The sequence below is a fragment of the Pseudorca crassidens genome, chromosome 7 (assembly GCF_039906515.1).
Source record: "Pseudorca crassidens isolate mPseCra1 chromosome 7, mPseCra1.hap1, whole genome shotgun sequence".
In the NCBI taxonomy this organism is placed as follows: domain Eukaryota; kingdom Metazoa; phylum Chordata; class Mammalia; order Artiodactyla; family Delphinidae; genus Pseudorca; species Pseudorca crassidens.
This window is the reverse complement of record NC_090302.1, coordinates 115,527,994-115,551,890: the sequence shown is the minus strand read 5'-3', so window position 1 is coordinate 115,551,890 and position 23,897 is coordinate 115,527,994. Positions and strand designations below refer to the sequence as shown.

General features: G+C 42.4%; 1 protein-coding gene across 4 annotated transcripts in view; it reads right to left on the bottom strand.

Moving 5' to 3' along the window:
- The window catches only part of SPOCK3 (SPARC (osteonectin), cwcv and kazal like domains proteoglycan 3), a 430,024-nt gene that overhangs the window by 150,143 nt on the left and 255,984 nt on the right, over positions 1-23,897 (bottom strand). For all 4 annotated transcript variants that reach the window (XM_067745423.1, XM_067745424.1, XM_067745421.1 and 1 more), the window contains one exon: positions 10,415-10,529. In XM_067745423.1, coding sequence (XP_067601524.1) covers positions 10,415-10,529 — 115 coding nt within the window. The remainder of the gene's footprint in view (positions 1-10,414; positions 10,530-23,897) is intronic.

The following is a 23,897-nucleotide window of genomic DNA, read 5'->3' as shown; positions in this document are numbered from 1 at the left end:
TTTAAGGTGTACAACATGATTTTATATATATAATACATATGTCTCTATATAGCTATAGATATAGTGAAATGATTGCTACAGTCAAGCTGCTTTTCATATCATCTCCTCACACAGTTCTTTTCTGTGTGGGGTGAGAACACCTGAAATCTGTTTTAGCAAGTTTCCAGTATTCCATAGTCTTACTACCTACAGTCTCCATGCTGTATGTCAGACCTCTAGACTTACCTACGTAACCTCAGCTTTGCGCCCACTCATAGGCACCTCCTCATGTCCCCACCTGCCCATCATGGTAACCACTGTTCTACTCTCTGCTTCTATGCATTTCACCTTTTCTTATTCCACACACATGAGAGACCTGCAGTGCTTTTCTTCCTTGGTCTGTCTTATTTCCCTTCTCAGAGTCTCCTCCAAGTTCATCCATGTTGTTGCAAATGGCAGGATTTCTTTTGTTGTTTTAAAGGCTGAGTAATATTCCATTATATGTATACACCACAATGCCTTTATCCGTTCATCTGTCAACGAACACTTAGGTTGTTTCCATATCTTGGGTAGTGTGAGGAACGCTGCAGTGATCATGGCTGGGCAGATATCTCTTTGACATACTCATTTGATTTTATTCGGGTATATGCCCAGGAGTGGGACTGCTGGGTCATATGGGAGCTATATTTTTAGTTTACTCAGGAATCTCCACACCGTTCTCCATAGTAGCTGCACCAGTTTACATTCCCACGGACAGTGTAGGAGCGTTCCCTTTTCTCCACACCCTCTCCAGCACTTGTTTACTTTTCCTTCTGATGATGCTAAAATCTTTGATAGGTCTTTTTCTCCTCCATCTCTATGGCTATCTCCACTCACATTCAACACTTCAAAATATGAAGGTATGTGAACGTTTGTTTACATGCATGTTACAGGTGACGATAAAAAATATTAAAGTTATGTTATTTTAATTAATAAAAATTTTAAGAGATTAGATATACAAAGCCATAGTGGGTACATAAAACCCATAACAAGAAAAGCATCTGGGGCCTTAGGATACTCAAATCTAAAGCAGAAGAAAAATGTCAATTAAAAGAATCTTCTGAATCTAGCCAACCAAATGAATAACCAAATGGAGCCCTTAAGATCTCTCACAGGTCTAAACTGTGCTGTGCTTACAAACCACCGATGAGTAGATAATTTAAGATATGCTTAGGGTACATTCCTTTGAGTTTGGTGTTACCAACTACAAAATAAATGCTTCCTAAGGCCCCTTCCAATGTTCTTGACCTTTGGCTCTGCAAGCTCCCTCTAAGATTTAGGATTGCTTTTTGTGTGTACAGAAAATCGGTCGAAACATAGTTCATGCTCACAACTATGAATCCTGTACTAGCCTGGCTACTTAAAATATTTCAGGTATCTTGAAAAATCAGCTATAAATAAATATTCTTTGAATGAAGTTGATTCACCTTCCAAATGATAATTATATATTTGTGATCAAGCAATAAAGTTTTTTTACAAGGGGAAGGAAGTAATGCAGTGAAGGGACGTAGAAGCACTGGCCTCTGTAATATTGATTTTATGAGTTAGAAAAGCAGAAAACTGTAGAGTTAGATTACTGATTAAAGAGGGGTGTGCTGATCTAGTTACATGAAGTAAAAATCTAGAATTTTTTAAGAGGTAAATTATTTTCCTTTATTTGGGTTACTTGAATATATATACTTGGCCCAATTTGTGCCCATCCATTACTGCATACTTTAGCAGAACAGGGGAGAACTTTATTTTCCTTTCTATATAGACAAAATGCAATATATTTTACTAGTTTTAATATATTTCAAGTAGATTTAAAGAACCCATTCTGATCTTAACACAGTGAAAACATAACTGTATCAATCTGACCACAAAGGTAGGAAGTTAGAAAGATTTAAGCAATGTTTTATTGTTGGTAGTTTCTTCCTCACTTTTTCCAGAACAGAGATGACATTGAATAGAATTCCTTGGGCTGTACAGTCTGCTGAAGGCCTGCTTCCAGTGTAAACGGCAGATGAAAGACGGGAAATGGTACTGAACCGGATCTTACATTCCCCACGTCTCTTGGCCTTTGGTGCTGTGTAGAAATGACATCACAGTTTCCTCACGGCTCTTCCACAGCAGCTGCTAACATCCTGGACTCGCTTTTCCCTGACAATCCATCAGAGCAGGACGAGTTTAAGTTCTTCTCGCCTCTGTTTCTACGCACACTGACCACAAACGCTCTCTATCCTCTGCTGATACGGATCTAGGAAGTTTCCTTCTTAACATATCAATATAAACACCATGCACAGAATTTGAACATGCAACACAACCCTGTTAACAAGCGGTCTTCTTCTCACAGGTGTAACCTTCCATCTAATGCACTTTTAGTTCCTTCTGCAGTTCGTGGGAGGTTATGATACAGCGACCCCACGTCAAACATCTCTGTTCATACAAAAGCAAGTTTAAAGGCAGAACATCTTACTGAGGGTTCCCTGGAGAAGAAAAGCTGTGTGAGAGGTCCACGTGCACTTAGGATGCCTCTCCTCAAAGGCTGTCCTTAAAAGCTTCCGATGAAGAGAAGGAGATGTGGGTGTTCAGCACCAAGGTAGGAGGCACCTCATACCCGAAGTGACTTTCAAAGGAAGGTGTATTCCAAGACGTAAATGGGGGCAGGGCTGAGGCAGGCACAGCCATCCAAGCACTTCAGTCCATAGGAAACACACACAATTCGCTCTTAATTACACAGGAGCTGATCAGCGAGTTCAAGGTCATGCTGACCATCCTTATTTGAACTCCACTAGGGCCCCTGGACTGGGAGACGGGGTGGGGGTGGGTATCCAGAGGAACGAAGCTCAGAGGCGGGGACTCGGGACTGGAGGGAGGCAAGTGGGTGAGGCTCGAAGAACGGGAGCCTGCAAGGCAGCTCACAGCCTTTCCTACACTTGCGGGTGCCTCTCTGCACGGTGTCTAATGCTCGAACACCAGCTTACCACTAACTTGCAAATCACCTAATTGACTTTTGATTAATAAAATAGATTACTGGCTTTACTAAAACTGAAAAATAACACAGCTTTTCAAATTAAAATTATTGGAAGACCTGCAAGATGGTGGAAGAGTAACACACGGAGATCACCTTCCTCCCCACAAATAACATCAGAAATACATCTACATGTGGAACAACTCCTACAGAACACCTACTGAACTCTGTCAGAAGACCTCAGACCTTCCAAAAGTCAAGAAACTCCCCATGTACCTGGGTAGGGCAAAAGAAAAGAAAAAACAGAGACAAAAGGATAGGGACGGGACCTGCACCAGTGGGAGGGAGTCGTGAAGGAGGAAAGGTTTCCACACACTAGGAAGCCCCTTCGCGGGCGGAGACTGTGGGTGGCGGAGGGTGGGAAGCTTCGGGGCCGCGGAGGAGAGCGCAGCAACAGGGGTGCGGAGGACAAAGTGGAGAGATTCCCGCACAGAGGATCGGGGCCGACCGGCACTCACCAGCCCGAGAGGCTTGTCTGCTCACCCGCCGGGACGGGCGGGGCTGGGAGCTGAGGCTCGGGCTTCGAGGAGAGGGGACTCAGAGCGCCGCTTAAAGGAGCTCCAGAGAGGCTGCGAACCGCGGCTAAAAGCACGGACCCCAGACACGAGCATAAGACGCTAAGGCTGCTGCTGCCGCCACCAAGAAGCCTGTGTGCGAGCACAGGTCACTATCCACAGCCCCCTTCCGGGGAGCCTGTGCAGCCCGCCACTGCCAGGGTCCCGGGATCCAGGGACAACTTCCCCGGGAGAACGCAGGGCGCCTCAGGCTGGTGGAACGTCACGCCGGCCTCTGCCGCCGCAGACTGGCCCCGCATCCGTACCCCTCCCACCCCCGGCCTGAGTGAGCCAGAGCCCCCGAAGCAGCTGCTCCTATAACCCCGTCCTGTCTGAGCGAAGAACAGACGCCGTCAGGCGACTTACACGCAGAGGCGGGTCCAGATCCAAAGCTGAACCCCCGGAGCTGTGCGAACAAAGAAGAGAAAGGGAAACTTCTCCCAGCAGCCTCAGGAGCAGCGGACTGAATCTCCACAATCAACTTGCTGGAGCCTGCATCTGTGGAATACCTGAATAGACAGCGAATCATCCCAAATTGAGGCAGCGGACTTTGTGTGATTTTGCTTGTATATCTTTGCTTTTACCATTTGTCCTAGGGTTCCGTCTGGTTTTGGGGTTTTTTTTTAGTATACTTTTTAGCACTTGTTATCAATGGTGGATTAGTTTTTTGCTTTGGTTGCTCTCTTTTTTCTTTTTTTTATTACTTTTTAATTTTTAATAATTATTTTTACTTTTAATTATTTTATTTTAGCTATTTTTTCTTTCCTTCTTTTTTTCTCCCTTTTCTTCTGAGCCGTGTGGCTGACAGGGTCTTGGTGCTCCGGCCAGGTGTCAGGACTGTGCTTCTGAGGTGGAAGGCCAAGATCGGGACATTGGTCCACTAGAGACCTCCCAGCTCCACATAATATCAAATGGCTAGAGCTCTCCCAGAGATCTCCATCTCAATGCTAAGACCTGGCTCCACTTAACGAGCAGCAAGCTACAGTGCTGGACACCCCAGGTCAAACAACTAGCAAGACAGGAACACAACCCCACCCATTAGCAGAGCGGCTGCCTAAAATCAAAATAAGGTCACAGACACCCCCAAACACACCAATGGACGCAGTCCTGCCCACCAGAAAGACAAGATCCAGCCTCATCCTCCAGAACACAGACACCAGTCCCCTCCACTAGGAGGCCTACACAACCCACTGAAACAACCTTACCAATGGAGTCAGACACCAAAAACAACGGGAACTACGAAACCACAGCCTGCGAAAAGGAGACCCCAAACACAGTAAGTTAAGCAAAATGAGAAGACAGAGAAACACACAGCAGATGAAGGAGCAAGGTAAAAACCCACCAGACCTAACAAATGAAGAGGAAATAGGCAGTCGACCTGAAAAAGAATTCACAGTAATGATAGTAAAGATGAACCAAAATCTTGGAAATAGAATGGAGAAAATACAAGAAACGTTTAACAAGGACCTAGAAGAACTATAGAGCAATCAAGTAATGATGAACAAGACAATAAATGAAATTAAAAATTCTCTAGAATGAATCAATAGCAGAACAACTGAGGCAGAAGAACGGATAAGTGACCTGGAAGATAAAATAGTGGAAATAACTACTGCAGAGCAGAATAAAGAAAAAAGAATGAAAAGAACTGAGGACAGTCTCAGAGACCTCTGGGACAACATTAAGTGCACCAACATTCGAATTATGGGGGTCCCAAAAAAGAAGAGAAAAAGAAAGGGACTGAGAAAATATTTGAAGAGATTATAGTTGAAAACTTCCCAAATATGGTAAAGGAAATAGTCAATCAAGTCCAGGAAGCGCAGAGAGTCCCATACAGGATAAATCCAAAGAGAAACACTCCAAGACACATATTAATCAAACTATCAAAAATTAAATACAAAGAAAAAATATTAAAAGCAGCAAGGGAAGAACAACAAATAACATACAAGGGAATCCCCATAAGGTTAACAGCTGATCTTTCAGGCGAAACTCTGCAAGCCAGAAGGGAGTTGCAGGACATATTTAAAGTGATGAAAGGGAAAAACTTACAACCAAGATTACTCTACCTAGCAAGGGTATCATTCAGATTCGATGGAAAAATTAAAACCTTTTCAGACTGTAAAAGCTAAGAGAATTCAGCACCACCAAACCAGCTTTATAACAAATGCTAAAGGAACTTCTCTAGGCAGGAAAAAAAAGAGAAGGAAAAGACCTACAATAACAAACCCAAAACAATTAAGAAAATGGGAATAGGAACATACATATGGATAATTACCTTAAAAGTCAATGGATGAAATGCTCCCACCAAAAGACACAGACTGGCTGAATGGATTCAAAAACAAGAGCCGTATATATGCTGTCAACAAGAGACCCACTTCAGACCTAGGGACACATACAGACTGAAAGTGAAGGGACGGAATAAGATATTTCATGCAAATGGAAATCAAAATAAAACTGGAGTAGCAATTCCCATATCAGACAGAATAGTCTTTAAAATAAAGAATATTACAAGAGACAAAGAAGGACACTACATAATGATCAAGGGATCAATCCAGGAAGAAGATATAACAATTGTAAATATTTATGCACCAGCATAGGAGCACCTCAGTACATACAGCAAATGCTAACAGCCATAAAAGGAGAAATCGACAGTAACACAATCATAGAAGAGGACTTTAACACCCCACTTCCACCAATAGACAGATCATCCAAAATGAAAATAAATAAGGAAACGCAAGCTTTAAATGATACATTAAAAAAGATGGACTTAATTGATATTTATAGGACATTCCATCGAAAAACAATAGAATACACTTTCTTCCCAAGTGCTCATGGAACATTCTCCAGGATGGATCATATCTTGGGTCACAAATCAAGCCTTGGTAAATTTAAGAAAATTGAAATCATATCAAGGATCTTTTCTGACCACAACGCTATGAGATTAGATATCAATTAGAGGAAAAAATCTGTAAAAAATACAAATACATGGAGGGTAAACAATACACTACTTAATAACCAAGAGATCACTGAAGAAATCAAAGAGGAAATCAGAAAATACCTAGAAACAAATGACAATGAAAACATAATGACCCAAAACCTATGAGATGCAGCAAAAGCAGATCTAAGATGGAAATGTATAGCAATACAACCCTACCTCAAGAAACAAGAAACATCTCAAATAAACAACCTAAACTTATACCTAAAGCAATTAGGGAAAGAAGAACAAAAGAACCCCAAAGTTAGCAGAAGGAGAGAAATCATAAAGATGAGATCAGAAATAAATGAAAAAGAAATGGAGGAAAAAATAGCAAAGATCAATAAAACTAAAAGCTGGTTCTTTGAGAAGATAAACAAAATTAATAAACCATTAACCAGACTCATCAACAAAACAAGGGAGAAGACTCAAACCAACAGAATTAGAAATGAAAAAGGAGAAGTAACAACTGACACTGCAGAAATAGCACAACCTTTCGAGACTGAACAAGGAAGAAATAAAAAATATAAACAGGCCAATCACAAGCACTGAAATTGAAACTGTGATGAAAAATCTTCCAACAAACAAAGCCCAGGACCAGATGGCTTCACAGGTGAACTCTATCAAACATTTAGAGACGAGCTAACACCTATCCTTCTCAAACTCTTGCATAATATAGCAGAGGAAGGAACATTCCCAATCTCATTCTATGAGGCCACCATCACCCTGATACCAAAACCAGACAAAAATGTCACAAAGAAAGAAAACTACAGGCCAATATAGCCGATGAACACAGATGAAAATTCCTCAAGAAAATACTAGCAAACAGAATCCAACAGCACATTAAAAGGATCATACACCATGATCAAGTGGGGTTTATCCCAGGAATGCAAGGATTCTTCAATATATGCAAATTGATCAATGTGATAAGCAACTTTAACAAACTGAAGGAGAAAAACCATATGATCATCTCAATAGATGCAGAAAAAGCTTTTGACAAAATTCAGTACCCATTTATGAAAAAAACCCTCCAGAAAGTAGGGAAAGAGGGAACTTACCTCAACATAATAAAGGCCATATATGACAAACCCACAGCCACCATCTTCCTCAATGGTGAAAACCGGAAAGCATTTCCACTAAGATCAGGAACAAGACAAGGTTGCCCACTCTCACCACCCTTATTCAACATAGTTTTGGAAGTTTTAGCCACAGCAATCAGGGAAAAAAAGGAAATAAAAGGAATCCAAATCGGAAAAAAAGAAGTAAAGCTGTCACTGTTTGCAGATGACATGATACTACACATAGAGAATCCTAAAGATGCTACCAGAAAACTACCAGAGCTAATCAATGAATTTGGTAAAGTAGCAGGATACAAAATTAATGCACAGAAATCTCTTGCATTCCTATACACTAATCACGAAAAATCTGAAAGAGAAAGTAAGGAAACACCCACATTTGCCATTGCAACAAAAAGAATGAAATACCTAGTAATAAACCTACCTAAGGAGACAAAAGACCTGTATGCAGAAAATTATAAGACACTGATGAAAGAAATTAAACAGGTTACAAACAGATGGACAAATATACCATGTTCTTGGATTGGAAAAATCAACATTGTGAAAATGACTATACTACAGAAAGCAATCTACAGATTCAATGCAATCCCTATCAAACTACCAATGGCATTTTCCACAGAACCAGAACAAAACATTGCACAGTTTGTATTGAAACACAAAAGACTCCAAATAGCCAAAGCAGTCTTGAGAAAGAAAAACGGAGCTGGAGGAATCAGGCTCCCTGACTTCAGACTATGCTACAAAGCTACAGTAATCAAGACAGTATGGTACTGGCACAAAAACAGAAATATAAATCAGTGGAACAGGATCAAAAGCCTAGAGATAGGGCTTCCCTGGTGGTGCAGTGGTTGAGAGTCCACTTGCCAATGCAGGGGACACAGGTTCGTGCCCCAGTCCGGGAAGATCCCACATGCCATGGAGCGGCTGGGCCCGTGAGCTATGGCCGCTGAGCCTGCGCGTCCGGAGCCTGTGCTCCACAACGGGAGAGGCCACAACGATGAGAGGTCCATGTACCGCAAAAAAAAAAAAAAAAAAAAAAAAAGAGCCCAGAGATAAACCTATGCACATATGGTCACCTTATGTTTGATAAAGGATTCAAGCATATAAAATGGAGAAAAGACAGCCTCTTCAATAAGTGGTGCTGGGAAAACTGGACAGCTACATGTAAGAAGAATGAAATTAGAACACTTGCTAACACCATACACAAAAATAAAGTCAAAATGGATTAAAGACCTAAATGTAATGCCAGACACTATAAAACTCTTAGAGGAAAACATAGGCAGAACACTCTATGGCAGCAATCACAGCAAGATCCTTTTTGGACCACCTCCTAGAGAAATGGAAACCTCCTAGAGAAATGGAAATAAAAACAAAAATAAACAAATGGGACCTAATGAAACTTAAAAGCTTTTGCACAGCAAAGGAAACCATAAACAAGACGAAAAGACAACCCTCAGAATGGGAGAAAATATTTGCAAATGAAGCAACTGACAAAGGATTAATCTCCAAAACATACAAGCAACTCATGCAGCTCAATATCAAAAAAACAAACAACCCAATCCAAAAATGGGCAGAAGACCTAAATAGACATCTCTCCAAAGAAGATATACAGGTTGCCAACAAACACATGAAAGCATGCTCAGCATCACTAATCATTAGAGTAATGCAAATCAAAACTACAATGAGGTATCATCTCACACTGGTCAGAATGGCCATCATCAAAAAATCTAGAAACAATAAATGCTGGAGAGGATGTGGAGAAAAGGGAACCCTCTAGCACTGTTGGTGGGAATGTAAACATTTCCTGTAACATATAATATCAGGTATAGAATGTTTAAGACAATAACGGCTTATACTAAATTCACTTCACATCCACTAAGTTGTTTTCCTATGCATATCCATTATTCATATTTGTCAGGAAAAAGGCAAAAACAAATTCTCTGCATTAAGGACCCACGATAGTAGTTGTTAAATTACAAGATTCAGATGGCTATAAATATATGATAAATGTTGACGATGATGCTTATGAAACAGTCTTTGTCTCAAGAAACACCTGGCCCCAGCATTTCCTCCTTCATCTATGGCTGTGAAGAACTGAAACTAGCAGCCGTGGAGATTGTTTTGAAAGGCATAAACAATATCTCAAATATAAAAGTGCCATGTAAACCACAATATATAACCTGTAAAAGTCAATTTATATGCTGTAACCTGTGTCGGGTTAAATGTACTTCATTACTTTATTACACATCAAACCAATAAAAATAAAGATTTAAGAACTCTAATTGAAAGTTTAACTTATAAAATTCTTCAGCAGGAAATTTTATATACACACAGGCACACATGTACATACACATACACATGCTCTACATGGGGTAGACACCTTTATTTAAAAAGGTTAGTATTCATTGATTTACCAGTTTCATTTTGACCAAACTCATTTATCACTTACTATGTTACTACTGATCAGTTGTTGGCTCCAAATTAAAAGAGATGTAAAACACACATTTCAGGCAGAATAATTCACAAGAGGCATCACTGTAGTTTTCTTATATGTAGAAATAATCATCCAGCTGTTACTACTGAAATAACAGAAATCTACAGAAAGACATTACTTGCTATAATAATTGAGGCTAAAGGAAAAAAAATTCACTTACAGTATAATTATAAAAGTTCAGTATATGTATAGAAGTAAATTTAATTGTGTATTCAATGACTTAACATTCACCGCAAAATATTTTAATAGAGGAAACAAATGTAAAAGTATAAATAAATTTTCATCACCTACCTCTCTTCATATTCCTGCTTGAGCCCGCGGTCGTATCTGAGGGACACGGGCAACGCCCTCCACACTTGACTGAGATCTGTTTTCCTAAGATGCATGCCTGGTATTCTAGCTTGCACTGTATAAAAAGAGAAAAAATAGTAATTCACGTACATTTAGTTATATCAACTGGAAGTCAAGAACATGACAAAAGGGCACCTGCAGTTCTATGACACCCGCTATAGACAGGTGAATGGGACAGAGCAGAGCGTGTTACACCTGAATCCGCATCCTGTGATGCCACTCCCAGTGCGGTGTCTGGGCCAGCACTGAAACGTTCTCAGCCTCAAGTGCTAATATGAATAATGGGGAAGATAATACCTAATCTAGTGGAATCTAAAAGAGTGATACAAATGAACTTATTTACAAAACAGAAATAGAGCCACAGACTTAAAAAACAAACTTTTGGTTACCGAAGGGGAAATGCAGGGGAGGGATAAATTAGGAGTTTGGGATTGACATATACACACTACTTTATATAAAATATATAATCCACAAGGACCTACTGTACAGCACAGGGAACTCTAATCAATATTGTATTATAACCTGTGGGAATAGAATTTGAAAAAGAATACACATATGCATAACTGATACACTTTGCTGTACACCTGAAACTAACACAACATTGTAAATCAACTACACTTCAGTAAAAAATCGAATCCACAGAATTTTAAGAATCAAATGCTAGTAGCTACCATGAATCAGGCTCTCAGCCAATGTGAATAAAAGCTGAATGAAATTAAAGGCAGATGATCGACATTGTTATGGCACATTAGGACATTTTTTTTAGTTTATTTTTGTTTTTATTTTCTTTGTAAACATTGCTCTTTATAAAATTTAAGCCTGAGTAATTTAAATAATCCTTAAGATATTTTATAACTGTATATTTGACATGATTTTAAAAACTGCAAACCTACTCCATCATTTAAGAGGCAATAATTATCTTCCGCCTCTAAAAAATATAGATCTTGCTAATTCTGAAGTAATGTGATTTCTTTCCTGGCTGGGTCCATAATTTACTCAGTGCAACTGATTTTAAAATTAAATAGGGCAGACTTTCTGGCTCCAACCGACAAATGTACCAGTGACTAATTTAATTCAGCTTCAGCTGATATCAGGAAGCATGGAATATACCCAATGACTAATCAGATTACTCATATATACGTAACATTTTTTTCCTTGCCAAATAACTCTCTAATGGACAGGCAAAATTCTTAACTAGGCCTGTTACAAAAGATAAAAAATTATTATATTTGAAATATATTTGTAGTGGCTTAGTGGGCCTTTTTGGAGGAATAAACTCTTTCAAAGGTATCATTATTTTTCATTATTCAATCTTTCAAGAATCCAAGAAAAATGACCTTGTCACATAAAATTGCAATGAATTTTAAATGTAATTTAAAATGCCCAGTAGTAATCAAATGTAGAAATAAATAAAGAGATTATGAGTTTTTTAATAAAAGACAATTTACATGAAACCTTGAGACTTCAAATTTAATATTATTTACTGTAACTACTTTTAATTTAATATTTCAGAAACCTGGATTGGTCATAAGATGATGACACAATTTAAGAAAAGTTCAAGAGCAATTGTAAGTGGCGTATGAAGAGACAAAGCCAAAAGTCAATATTAATTACAGCTAATGTGGAGTTTTGAAATTTGAAAATGTTAGGTCCTTTCAAAGATGTTACACCATACTCATTTACATTTTAAATGTAGTTTATTTTAGCAGTGATTTTTTTTAATAAAAAAGGAATGTCTGAAAAATACCTGAATAAACAACAAAAATAGCACAATCTTTATAAAAAGTTGATTTAATTTTCATCAAAAAAGTTTGACCTCTTAGCTAATTTTCTTGGATATGTTACAATTTAAAAATTTCACAGCTGTCTTTAAAACTTGCATGATATGATGAAGTTGTAGCTTTGTAAAGAATTCTTTATAAAGAATTACTTTGTAAATGAAACAATTTCTCTTTCAGAATGATTCTGTGGAACACTTCTTTTCTGTATGCATGTCTGTAAAGAGCAACAGAATCAGATGTCTAGCAAATACACCCCATGTGTATAGTTATATGAATCTAGCTTCCTGTCATCAGAAAACCATTTATTTTTTTAACTCATGAATTGATTTTGAAAAAAATCTTCATGAAGAATTTTATTCAAAGAATATAAAGATATTAAAAGTACTATTTAAAAATATTTTTTAGCTACACCCACTGATTGCATTTCTAATTAATAATATTCAATTTACTTAATTATCACAAAGCTGAAATATTTATAACAGTATAAGTGAAGTAAAACATCACATAAAAGGCATGCTCATTAGTCTGTAATTAACCCAAAATGCAAATACTGTAGAGAAGACATGATTAATGCATTCCTGATTACCTAAGACCTTTAGTCTTGAGAACACTTGAGTTACCAGTGATCCTGAGGACTCAGCCTACAGGATGGGTTTTCTAATGTCAAAACTGACAACTGTCAGGGAAAATAAGTTATTTGTTTAAAAACAGGGTCAAAGAAGAAGATGTGATCTTTCCACCCGCAGAAAAGGACTCTGGCCAGGAGACCCTGGGATTGGCCACTGGTAAGGTTTGCAAGATGACGCAACCCCCATGGTCAGGGACCTGGCTTAGACCAGAGCTTCTTGTCCAGGGGCTGACTCTGCTCCCTGGGGACATCTGGGGACAGTTTTGGTTGTGACCATGGGGCAGGGAGCGGGGGGGATACTGCTGAATTACTAGCTACTACTAGCGCTACTGAACACCTCGCAGCACACTGGTCAGCCCCTCCAGATTAAAGCGCTACCCGGCCTCGCATGTCAGTAGAGCCGAAGCTGAGGAGCCCTGTGAGGGGTGCTGGTCTTCCAAAAGACATCAGATGGATTAACTAAACTCTCAATGCCTCATCCACACTTCCTTAGGGTGTTTTTTCTTGAGCATTCACTAAAGTAACACATACAAAATAAAAACAATGGTATAAACAAACTACCAGCTACAAGTACTTTATTTTTAGTAAATTTATTTATTTTATTTATTTACGTTCGGCTGTGTTGGGTCTTTGTTGCTGTGTGTGCGCTTTTCTCTAGTTATGGCGAGCAGGGGCTACTCTTTGTTGTGGTGCACAGGCTTCTCACTGCGGTGGCTTCTCTTGTTGCGGAGCATGGGCTCTAGGCGCGTGGGCTTCAGTAGGTGCGGCGCACGGGCTTCAGTAGTTGCGGCACGCGGGCTTCAGTAGTTGTGGCACGTGGGCTCAGTAGTTGTGGCACGTGGGCTCTAGAACACAGGCTCAGTAGTTGTGGCGCATGGACTTAGCTGCTCTGCAGCATGTGGGAACTTCTCAGACCAGAGCTTGAACCTGTGTCCCCTGCATTGGTAGGTGGATTCTTAACCACTGCGCCATCAGGGAAGCCCTACAAGTACTTTAATTTCTCAGAAAACCCAGAAAATACAAAGTATTTTGTAAGACAAAGACAACAACAACAACAGACAACAACATACAGTTTATCAACAGCAACGTTCATGAGGCATCCCTGAGTGTGAAGCTCTGGGATCTGATGCATTACTGTTTTGATCATTGAGTAAGACAGGCATACTTTTAAAAATAAATTTTACAAGTCAAACTTAGCTTCTGCATCTGATCAGAAATATCAATACATGGCTCAAATGGGATTCAAGCACACTTTTATAGTGTTTCTAATGTAGAACAAGAATGTAATTATCAGTAGGTAAAACAGCAACTATGTTCTGTGTGGTATTGTACTGATAAACACATTTCTTCAAGTGAAGATAAACTGAGGAACACGGGATGCTACGCATCACTTTTTAGCCTCCGTTTTACCTGGGCTGGACTGGCTAACACACCACATCATCCCTCTTTAATACCTTAGAGGCCCAGTATCTCAGACACGCCCTGCGCTTTCACAGGTGGCTTTCCTCGCGTCAGCATGGCGCCCCCTTCCCGAGCACAGCCTCCATATGGGTTTCCTGGTCCCTGCTCTGTGTGGCCCAGCCCAGCCCAAGGCAGCCTAGGAGGGGGTAGAACCCTGACCCCTTCCTTCAGCTGGGATTTACCGTCTGCGCGCACACCCTCATTTCTCTTTTTGGAACACCCTACGTTTCGTTAAGGAGCAACACCCTGCTGATTCGGGCACCTTACTTCTCTTTCCACTACAGAATGCTCCATCACACACCTCACATGGGGACTCAGGTGACCTGTCGCCCTCCCACATTCGTAACTGGACCTGGGGGGGTGGGGGCAGGTCCCCTGGGGGCTCACGGCAGGTGTGGGCACAGACATGAGGGTCCTGCACCCGAGCAGTCTCCGGGGCTCCCCGACAGCCACGTCAGTCCCCTTCTTCCAGACACTTGGCTTGCCCTCCACCAGGCCTCCAGTCAGCATCTTGAGACCGGGCTTCGGAAAGGACCAGCGGAACGTGGGCAGACCGAGGTGAGGTCACAGGAGGGCAGGAAGGATGCTTCAACCCGAGTTCATACATTTACAAGCCTTGTCCTGTCCTGTAGACATGAACAGGAGAATACTGCTGCTCCGGCGGGCGACTCAATCACCTGACAAGGAGAACTGCCGAAAAGAATGAGGCAAGAAGAGCATCCTTAACCCTCACCTCACCACACACATTCTCTTACATCTAGTGTAGTCTCTGGACCAGTATGTCTCCCATTCTGCAAACAGGAATGAGTATTACAGATGTTCTTCCTTCCAAAATTAAACACCTCACCGCAGAAACCTGCCTCGTTTGGCACACAGAGCTTAGCATCCCGCAGGGCAGCATCAGAACACGCCAAAGAGAAAACGGTGGGCGTGGAGTGCGGACTCAGAACTGGTTTGGGGCTGGGTTTCCTTTGCTCAGTCTTTGTTCCCGGGTGTCCCTAGGGTTTCAACACTGCATTCTGCCTTCAACTCAATTTAATCCAGAGTAATCCTACAATGTCAGGATGCGTAATGACCCTCACCTCAGGCAAGGCTGCTAGTGTATGCATAAAGAAAACCCGCTTTTCATACACTGAATCATTTAGTGGAGCTGCAGGACCATCTAGTCAGGGTCTCCTAGTCCACGATTTCTGTGCATAAGGAAGAGCTCATGTATGGATTTTCCTCTTTGTTAGGCCGTTGTTGTAAACAGTTATTCTAGACTTCAAAATCTGGTAATAAATTTAAAAGATTTTAAGGGTCAAAGGGATAGTATGTTTATTTTACCATCATTTCATGCTTACATGTTTCATTGAATTTTCTCATTAAACCAAAATTCTTACTTAAATTACTCCAGATGAAAGTTTCTTTCAAGTATCAGTAATAGTTTCAATTAAAATAAGACCTATAAAAACATATTGTTTGATGACTGATACAATACATACATGAAATTAATAAAACTATTTTAAATGACTATTGATTTGTATTTCCTTTATTTACCTTCAGATATGTAACATGAACTTTGTAAGATAACAACTCAGAATTTTCCAGAGGTGCAGGAGTAGTTAAAAATACTTAAGAAACGGATGAACACAGAAGGCTGTGACACCAAGCACTCCTCAAAAGGAGGATGACATTTGAGGAGACATTATCTTTACAGAAATAAATGACAGTGAATTTCTAAAAAAAGAATGGGAGTAGGAAACAAGAGGTGTATTTTAAAAAACATACAAGGAGATGAAAGAATCAGGACAGAAGGTTCAATTTAGGTAACAAGACAAAAGCCTCTAAGACCTCAAAGCAGCAGAAGACACCAACGATAATACAAACATGGAAACACTGACGTGTGATAGTTTGTGCACACGTTTTAATGTCTGTGGGGCTTACATACTGAACGTCTCATTTTAACTGTTTTCTAATAAATAGAAAGCACGAGGAAATTTCTTGTTTATCACGCTTAAGAAATACCAAGCGCCTGTTAAAAAGTATGTACTACTCTTAAAGCTAAGACATGCACCGAAGGGTCAGCTGCCCTATACAGTTTGATGCACTGGTAGCAAAGATGCCCTTTGGGATGAACGGAAAGAGAAAGAGGGGAAGAGGGGTGCCATGAGCTTTGACACAAAGATACCAGGACACAAGACTTGGTTTTCCCGCTGTGTCAAGTGTCCCCTTGAGTAAAGGGGAGGGGCTCACTGAGGAGCTGGCGCTCCAGAGCAAGGGTGCCCTCTGTCCACTGACCTCAGGAGGGCACCTGCAACCAAGACCGTGATGGGAGAGTAGATCCTCCGCTTCCCAGGAAGGACGGAGGGCCTGCTATCGGGGTGGTCAGAACACAGGATGAAGGACGAGTTACTACAGGGAAGGTGAATGTAAAAAGGACAAACGCCAGAGTCAGGTGAAGCAGAGTGGCAGCAAACTAGACGGCCTTTCTGAGGCGGACAGTGCATCCAATATTAAGAATAAACTACCATCCTGCTGGAACACCTACTCACACGGACATACATCTGGGACCAATTCACAGGCATCCTTGTGCACAAAACTACTCAAATGAGTTCACACTCATCCCTCTGATTCCGATCCAACGCCCAGGATCCCTTCAGGCCTATTTTCCGCGTTTGTCAGCACTTGGTTCAACAAGGAGAAATGTGGATCCAGTCACATGCTCGACCTACTTTCATAATTATTCCACAGCACCACTCACGGTCTCTCCTCAGCATGGAAGGTCCCGGAGCAGCCGCACTGGACGCCCAGGCTCTCAGGCACAGGCAGGCACCCCTCCGGGACCGAGGTACCGGTTCAACCCACCTCGTGCAGTGGGTCCCACGGAGCGCGAGGCCCAGGGAGGGACCTAACTTTCTTTCCTGTAGCTCCATCAGTTTCTAAGAGAGGAGCCCTGAGATCTCAGGATGTGTTAGAGAGATGCGACAGTTTCTCCCTGTAGAAACTGCTTTATGTATCTGGCGACTAACTATACACACATAAGACTGGAATTCTTCGATTTTCCAGGTGAATTAACGTATTAATCATTATGCAGTAATCCTTTTCATCTTCTACGGCTTTTATCTGAAGATCTAATTTGTCCGACTATTCTGCAGTACTGGCAGTCGAGTCCCCAGGAATCTCCTATGTTTCTACACATCTTGGAGCAGAGGCACTGAGTGCCTTTTGCTTTGTGGAATCTCTTAAATTTGTCTGAACATCGAGAGTCCTTGCCGGAGAGAGATGACGTGTCCTCTGCAGAGAAGGCACATTTGTTTGCTTCTCAGTAAAACAGAGGTAACTCCCCCCAGGGGGCAGAGGGTGGGCAGGCCTGTATGCAGCCCGGGGTCACCCATGGTGTTTCCTGTGCTGCGACACAAACCCCGTGTGTGTGGAGCACACAACTGGGTCACTCCGCACGGCCCTTGGGCCTTGTGGGGGAAAGAGAATGGACGCCAGCACGAAGACCGAGCTGTTGGTGTCGTGAGTAACAAGTGACCCAGGAGGCCCGTGTCTTCTGCAGCACGTGTGAAACAGGGTAAAAATCCCAGACCCTCACAGTTCTCCACTGTTTTTTTGCGGCAGCAAAGACGCTTTCTGGAGAAGAGAGGACTCCGGGTCCCGAGCCCAGGTCAGAAGAGGAGGAGATACCCGGGGCAAACGCCCTCAGGCCAGTCACAAGCCAAAGCCGGCGACAGGCTCACACACTGTCCCCCGGTTCCCGAACCCCTGGGCCTGGGCTCAAGGCGCGGCACCGAGCGAAGCCGGCCACACAGGCTCTGCTTACGGCTCCCGAGCGCCGGGCGGGACGCGGAAGGCCGTGCCGCTGAGCACGAGGCCAGCTTTCCAGGTCCCGAACGAGGTGGAAGGCCACGCACACGCACCCTCCTCCGGCCGAGAGCTGCGGCCCTCGAGGGGCCGTGCAAGTGTGGCCGCGACGGACGTGTCGGGCCTGCTAGGGAGGGGGCGCTGGATTGAGCCGAGGGCCCAGGCAGGGCAGGCAAGCCCGCTGCCCTTTCGGGGGCCCCTTCTGGACCGGCTGGCGCCCACGCCCCGCGCTGCCTGAGCCGGAGCGGCGTGCCCTCGGTGGGGAGCGCCCGGGCGCCGCCGCTGAAGCTCTCGCGTTGACCCTTTCCTCGCCGTCTGCCTCCAGAGCCGCCGGACGCCTGCACTGCCCGGCATCTTCGGCGTCCACAGGGGGCCCTGTGCGAAGGAGAGTCAAGCCTCGCTCTGCACGGAGGGGATGGCCGATCCACTCCGGACAAATTTCAGGGGCCTGTTCACTACAGCTCCTTAAACGACGTGGGTGGTTTCGCACGATCAGCGTCTCCCACGCGGAAGGAACGCTGTTACCCCTTAGGTCGCCACCCCCAAAGTAGCCCCGGCCCCGGACTGTTCCCTTAGGGCCTTGGGGGAAGAATGACGGTGCTCTACGTGGTCCTTTCATCAGCTTAGCTGACAGGCTGACCAGAAGCCGTCCAGCAAGCTGTGTCCACGCCCCACTGCATCCCCGATGGACCCTTCTGGGGCCTAATCTCTCCTGACCCGCTTTCAGGTGACACTGTTGCTACTGCAGTTGCATCAGCTAACCGTGGACGCAGTGTTGAGACATATCTGCGTTATGAGTTTGACGTACTGGACTATTTGTCGTTTGACCTCAGGGCAACTTTTATCACAAAATCTACTCATTCACAGGCTGACAGGCACAGCTGACTGCGTTGCATGGAAAGTCCTTGCCCCTCACCGTCCACAAACTACTGATCTTGGTCGGCAATGGCTGGTCTCTTCAAAATCCTGCTCAAAAGGGTTTCTGACTGGACCTGCCTCACTGACTAAGGCAGTGTGGTCACAATTCCACTGCTTCCAGAAAGGGAACATAACCGCTCGGCTGGCTCCTGGGTAGCGGAAGCACAAGAGACACTATATGGACTTATTTAAACCTTCAGGATCTTTACTTTCTTTCCTAATTGATATTGCAGGCTGGTCCGACGCTGCACCTCTGCGTGACGGCCTGTCCACAGGGGACCTTGGGCATTAAACTCAATTCTGGTTCCAGCCCCTGGATTCCCTTGTTGGATGGAGGTGGTCCTGGACATTTGTCCATGCAGGTCACAGGCAGGGATGTAACGGGTCTCTCTAACTTTCACAAAAGTGCCCTCTTCCCTCCTGGGCTGGACGCTTATAGATGAACTGTTTATGGGTGAGGTTGAGAGGCTGATAGGAAGAAATGGGACCTCTGAGTTGCTGTCATTGGCAGGGTAATTTTACGGTAACGCAGGGAGAGCCACAACCCCAACACTCGGGGAGGGGACGCCTCAGGCCCTGGGAAGTGGCGGAGGGAGAGGCATCACAGATGCTCCGTCTTCCAGAACAATGCCTGTTTCTCCCCGTCAAGGCAGGTGCCCTGTGTGCCCTCCCAGTGCTGCAGATGCCTTATTTAAAATACCTGACTGCTGGAGTTGCCCTCCCTGGACCCCCCTTCTCCATCCTTCCTAACTTATCACGCAGCCTCTAGGAATAGGAAGGCATGGACCAGCTCCTGAAACTCCTGTATAAACACCTGCCAACATGTCCAGATGCCTTTCCCAGACCCCATTCTTAGCCATCCTCGGAGGTGGATGGATGCCACCACGATTGTCTTTTGGAAAAACATAGGACATAGGGAACAGGCTTCTTTCCAGCTTTCACTCCAAAAACAGGAGCAGAGTCAATTATTCCAACTCAGTTGGGACACCTAAGCTCTCCCAGCCAGGCTGGAGGGCACATGGGATGCCCTGTCATCCCATGTTCCCTGAACAACGTAGGTCCTGCCTGCAGGTCATGTTAGTTTTAACAACACTTTCTTTCCAGGACACCCTGCACATTACTGGTGATGGACACCAGGCATGAACTCACCTCTGTCTTAAAAAAATGGTGATGTTCTCCCGCTGGGTGGTCTGAGACCATCACCTGCTTTAGGAAATGCCCCTAGCAGATGGTGTAGCCTTCAGATACCTGAGGAGCTCTCTCCACAGGGAAGGGACCCTCGGGTATTCAGTTTCAGGTGACACACCTGACTCATCCCTATGAGCATCTTCCAGGAACTTCTCTCCCTAACAGGAGGGATCCAATTAGAAAAGCTGATATAAAAACTGTCACTGATCTTAGGTGAGGTGATCAATGACACCATGTTGCTCCTGGAAGGGATTCACTTCAGCTTCAAGACTGACCACTGGATGACATCATTGTCCTAAAAGCCTCCTCGGCCAAGTGAGGTCTACGCAGTCACTAATGCATCCTGCTGTCCCTGGGTTAAATCCTCAGGACAAGTGGTGAGACGAAGACAGACACTTGAGGCAAAAGCCACTTGGATTTCTAAGGCAGACCTTGGGGGTTTACAGGGTTTGTGGGGAGGTGGGGCCCGGGGCCCTGGAGAGGGGAGGTGTCAACACTGCAAACAGGCTGGTCTCCCCTTCTGCTTGGATCGCCCTGGGTGTCAGCCTTCGTTAAATGCTGCCTGAGACAAACTGACCGGGATTGGCCCCTGCACTGTTGATCGTTTGGATGCAGTGGTTGATGGAGCGAGGTACTTACAGGAGAAGTCTCTGGCCAAGAAGATAGGGAATGAGGGTGGCTTTGATAAGAGGCAGTTCTGCTAGGTCATGCATAGTTCTGCATGTCTTCCCGTCAGAGGCACAGACAATTTGTTCTGTACGAGGATGTCTGTGTAGCAGTCTTGGAAGAGACTTTCTCCCGAAGTATCTGCTTTTAATTATCTTTAGCTTTCAATGTCATAAGTGTGCTTTTCCACTGTTTTATGAATTCCATTAATCTTGTTGAGATCATCTTTGTGTAACGGTATAATATTTTTGGCAAGTAATATGGCTTTTTAATCTGGCTGGATTTTATTTTGATAATCAATCATTTCTTCTGACTTTTCTCACCTGGCACATTGTATGTACTTCTTGTATTTGTAGATTCATGCCTTTCAACATTTCTGGAAAATTTTTCAATATCTCTTTTAACATTTTCTCCACCTTATTATTTCTGGCTTCTCTTTCTGTATCTCAGATTAAATTTACTTATCCCTTCTCATTCTAGTCTCTATCCCCTATTACCCTTTTTGGATAATTTTTCTGAAATATTTTCTGAAATATATCAGTCATTTTTCTGAAATATATAAATACACATATACACATAGACATTATGTTTATATACTTAACAACTTATTTTTGTTACATATATTTTGTTTTTTATATGCATATTACACATGCATATGCATATATTATAGTTCATTAATTCTCTTCATCTAATGTCTAATTAAATATATTTAATTTTTAAATATATTTTTAGTTGAACAGGTCATATTTCGTTATTTTGCAAATCTAATATTTTCTGAAATTATGTTGGTCTTCCTGTACCTTTCAACACCACTTTAAGTCTGTAAACATTTCACACGTTAAAAACATTTCATATAGTGTTGTATGTTCTGTTTTGCCTAATTATTTATCTGATAGTTTTGATATTTAAGTATTGAAACCTGTCTGGTTTTGTTCTTATATTGTTCCCTCCTTACGTGTTGGCTTTTGTCATTTAGTTTGTTGGTTTATTTATATTATATTAGTATATTATATTTATTTATATTAGTGTGTTTCTTCTACTTATAAGATTTATTGGTATGTGAGCAAAGAGTTGGCAGAATACCATCTGCCAATACCATCTCCTAAGGAGAATCCTTAGGAGTCTGGATTCCTGGTACTTTTCTACAGAGAGAACTTATGTTGGGATTTTCAAGTGTCAGGGGTACTGAGTACACAGAATCCCTTAAATTCTATTTATCATCCCTGGGGCTTCCCCAACCTCTGCTCTGAGGTGGTGAAATCCAAAACCCCAGGTCTGTAAGAGAACAGGTTCAAAGGTATAAATATTGTTCCGCAATAATGGTATTATTACCCAATAATGGTATTATTTCTTTTTTGCCCCCCCAGTTTCTATATTAGAGCTTAATTACTCCTAGTTTCAGCTGGCTTTTGTTTAATTGGCTTGTTTCAGAAGCCATAGCATCCTTAACCTGTTGTCTGTTCACAGAACTGGATCAATTTCCTTGGTGGAGAGCATTGAGGTGGAGCGAGATAACAGACATTGAAATATACAGTGATCACAGAGAGATGGCAGGAAATCTATAATTTGCCCATGCGTTCACTGGAAGGGTATGACAGCCACACACTACTGTGTTTATTCCATAATTTACATGATTATAAATCTACACACATATAAGTACATACTATACAGGACACACTTGACTTTTCTTTGCCGAGAAAAATAATTTCTCACTGTATTAACACCACATTCCTATAATAATGTTATCCACATTGCTATTAATAAATCATTAATATGCATAAATACATACCGTATTACATTACACTGATTTATGACATATTATTATTTCATATCTTTCGTACTTTTATTTGTAGCCACATTATTAGCCTTGCTGTTTACCACCTCTGTGACCTTATGAATACATTTAATATCTTTGTGCTTCAGATTCCTTATCTTTAAATTATTAGTGAGTGTTTTTTGTGTCTCCTACTGTTGTCTGAGGAATAATGCATATGAAAATTATCACATGACATTAATGAATATGTGCATTAATAGAGTAACTCAGAGCAGCCATCAACACACACTAGGCAGGCACTAAGTATCAGCCTTCTGAGAATCTTTTCTCTGCCGGCACGAGTTGTGATTTAGACAAAAGAGATGCAGACACAGCTTTTCCAAAGGTGCTACCAGCACGCTGGCCCTGAACTTGCTAGAAACTCATGGTATATCTCAGCGGGAACGCCTTCTACCAGCAGGGTAAGAATGCCTCAGTTACCTTCACACATGGATGCCTCTTTATCTTGCTATAACCTGAGTTTTTAAAGAGCTGGAATATACATGTCTTCTCTAAATCTCTCCTATTGCCTATCATGATTCTTGCTTCTTGATAAAGTGACGAATAATTGAGGTTACAAAGGACATCACTAGGGTAAAACCCAGGCCTGATAAGTACATCAATCAGGAGCTCGCTGGCCTGTCCACGCCCAGAACAGCACAGTGGCCACCGTGTGCCTGAAGCTGACCTTGATCCTGGCGTCGTTACTTTCCAGCTTCACGGCTACTCTGTGTCTCCTCTCCCTTATCTAATGATTGTGGACCACTAGAGAATCTGTCTTCTAGGGTTGTTTTAAATATCAGGTTAGCGCACAAAATATTTAGACCATTACTTGACATCGTTGCTCAATTATTTTAGGAATTCCTGCCTCTATGACTTTAACAGCGACAGCTACTACATGCCAACGACTACCGTTATTACACTTCCCTTAGAGAATATGCATATTCAAGCATGCTCTACATATGTAAAGATTTTTAGAAAACCGTCTCCTTAGAAATGCAAACCCTGTGGAATATTTACAAAATACAAGTTCCTTTCATTGAAAAGGCAAAAATTATATTATCTAAGAAAGCACGGAGATTCCACCAGTGAACATATGTGTTGTTCTCTCATTTTTAA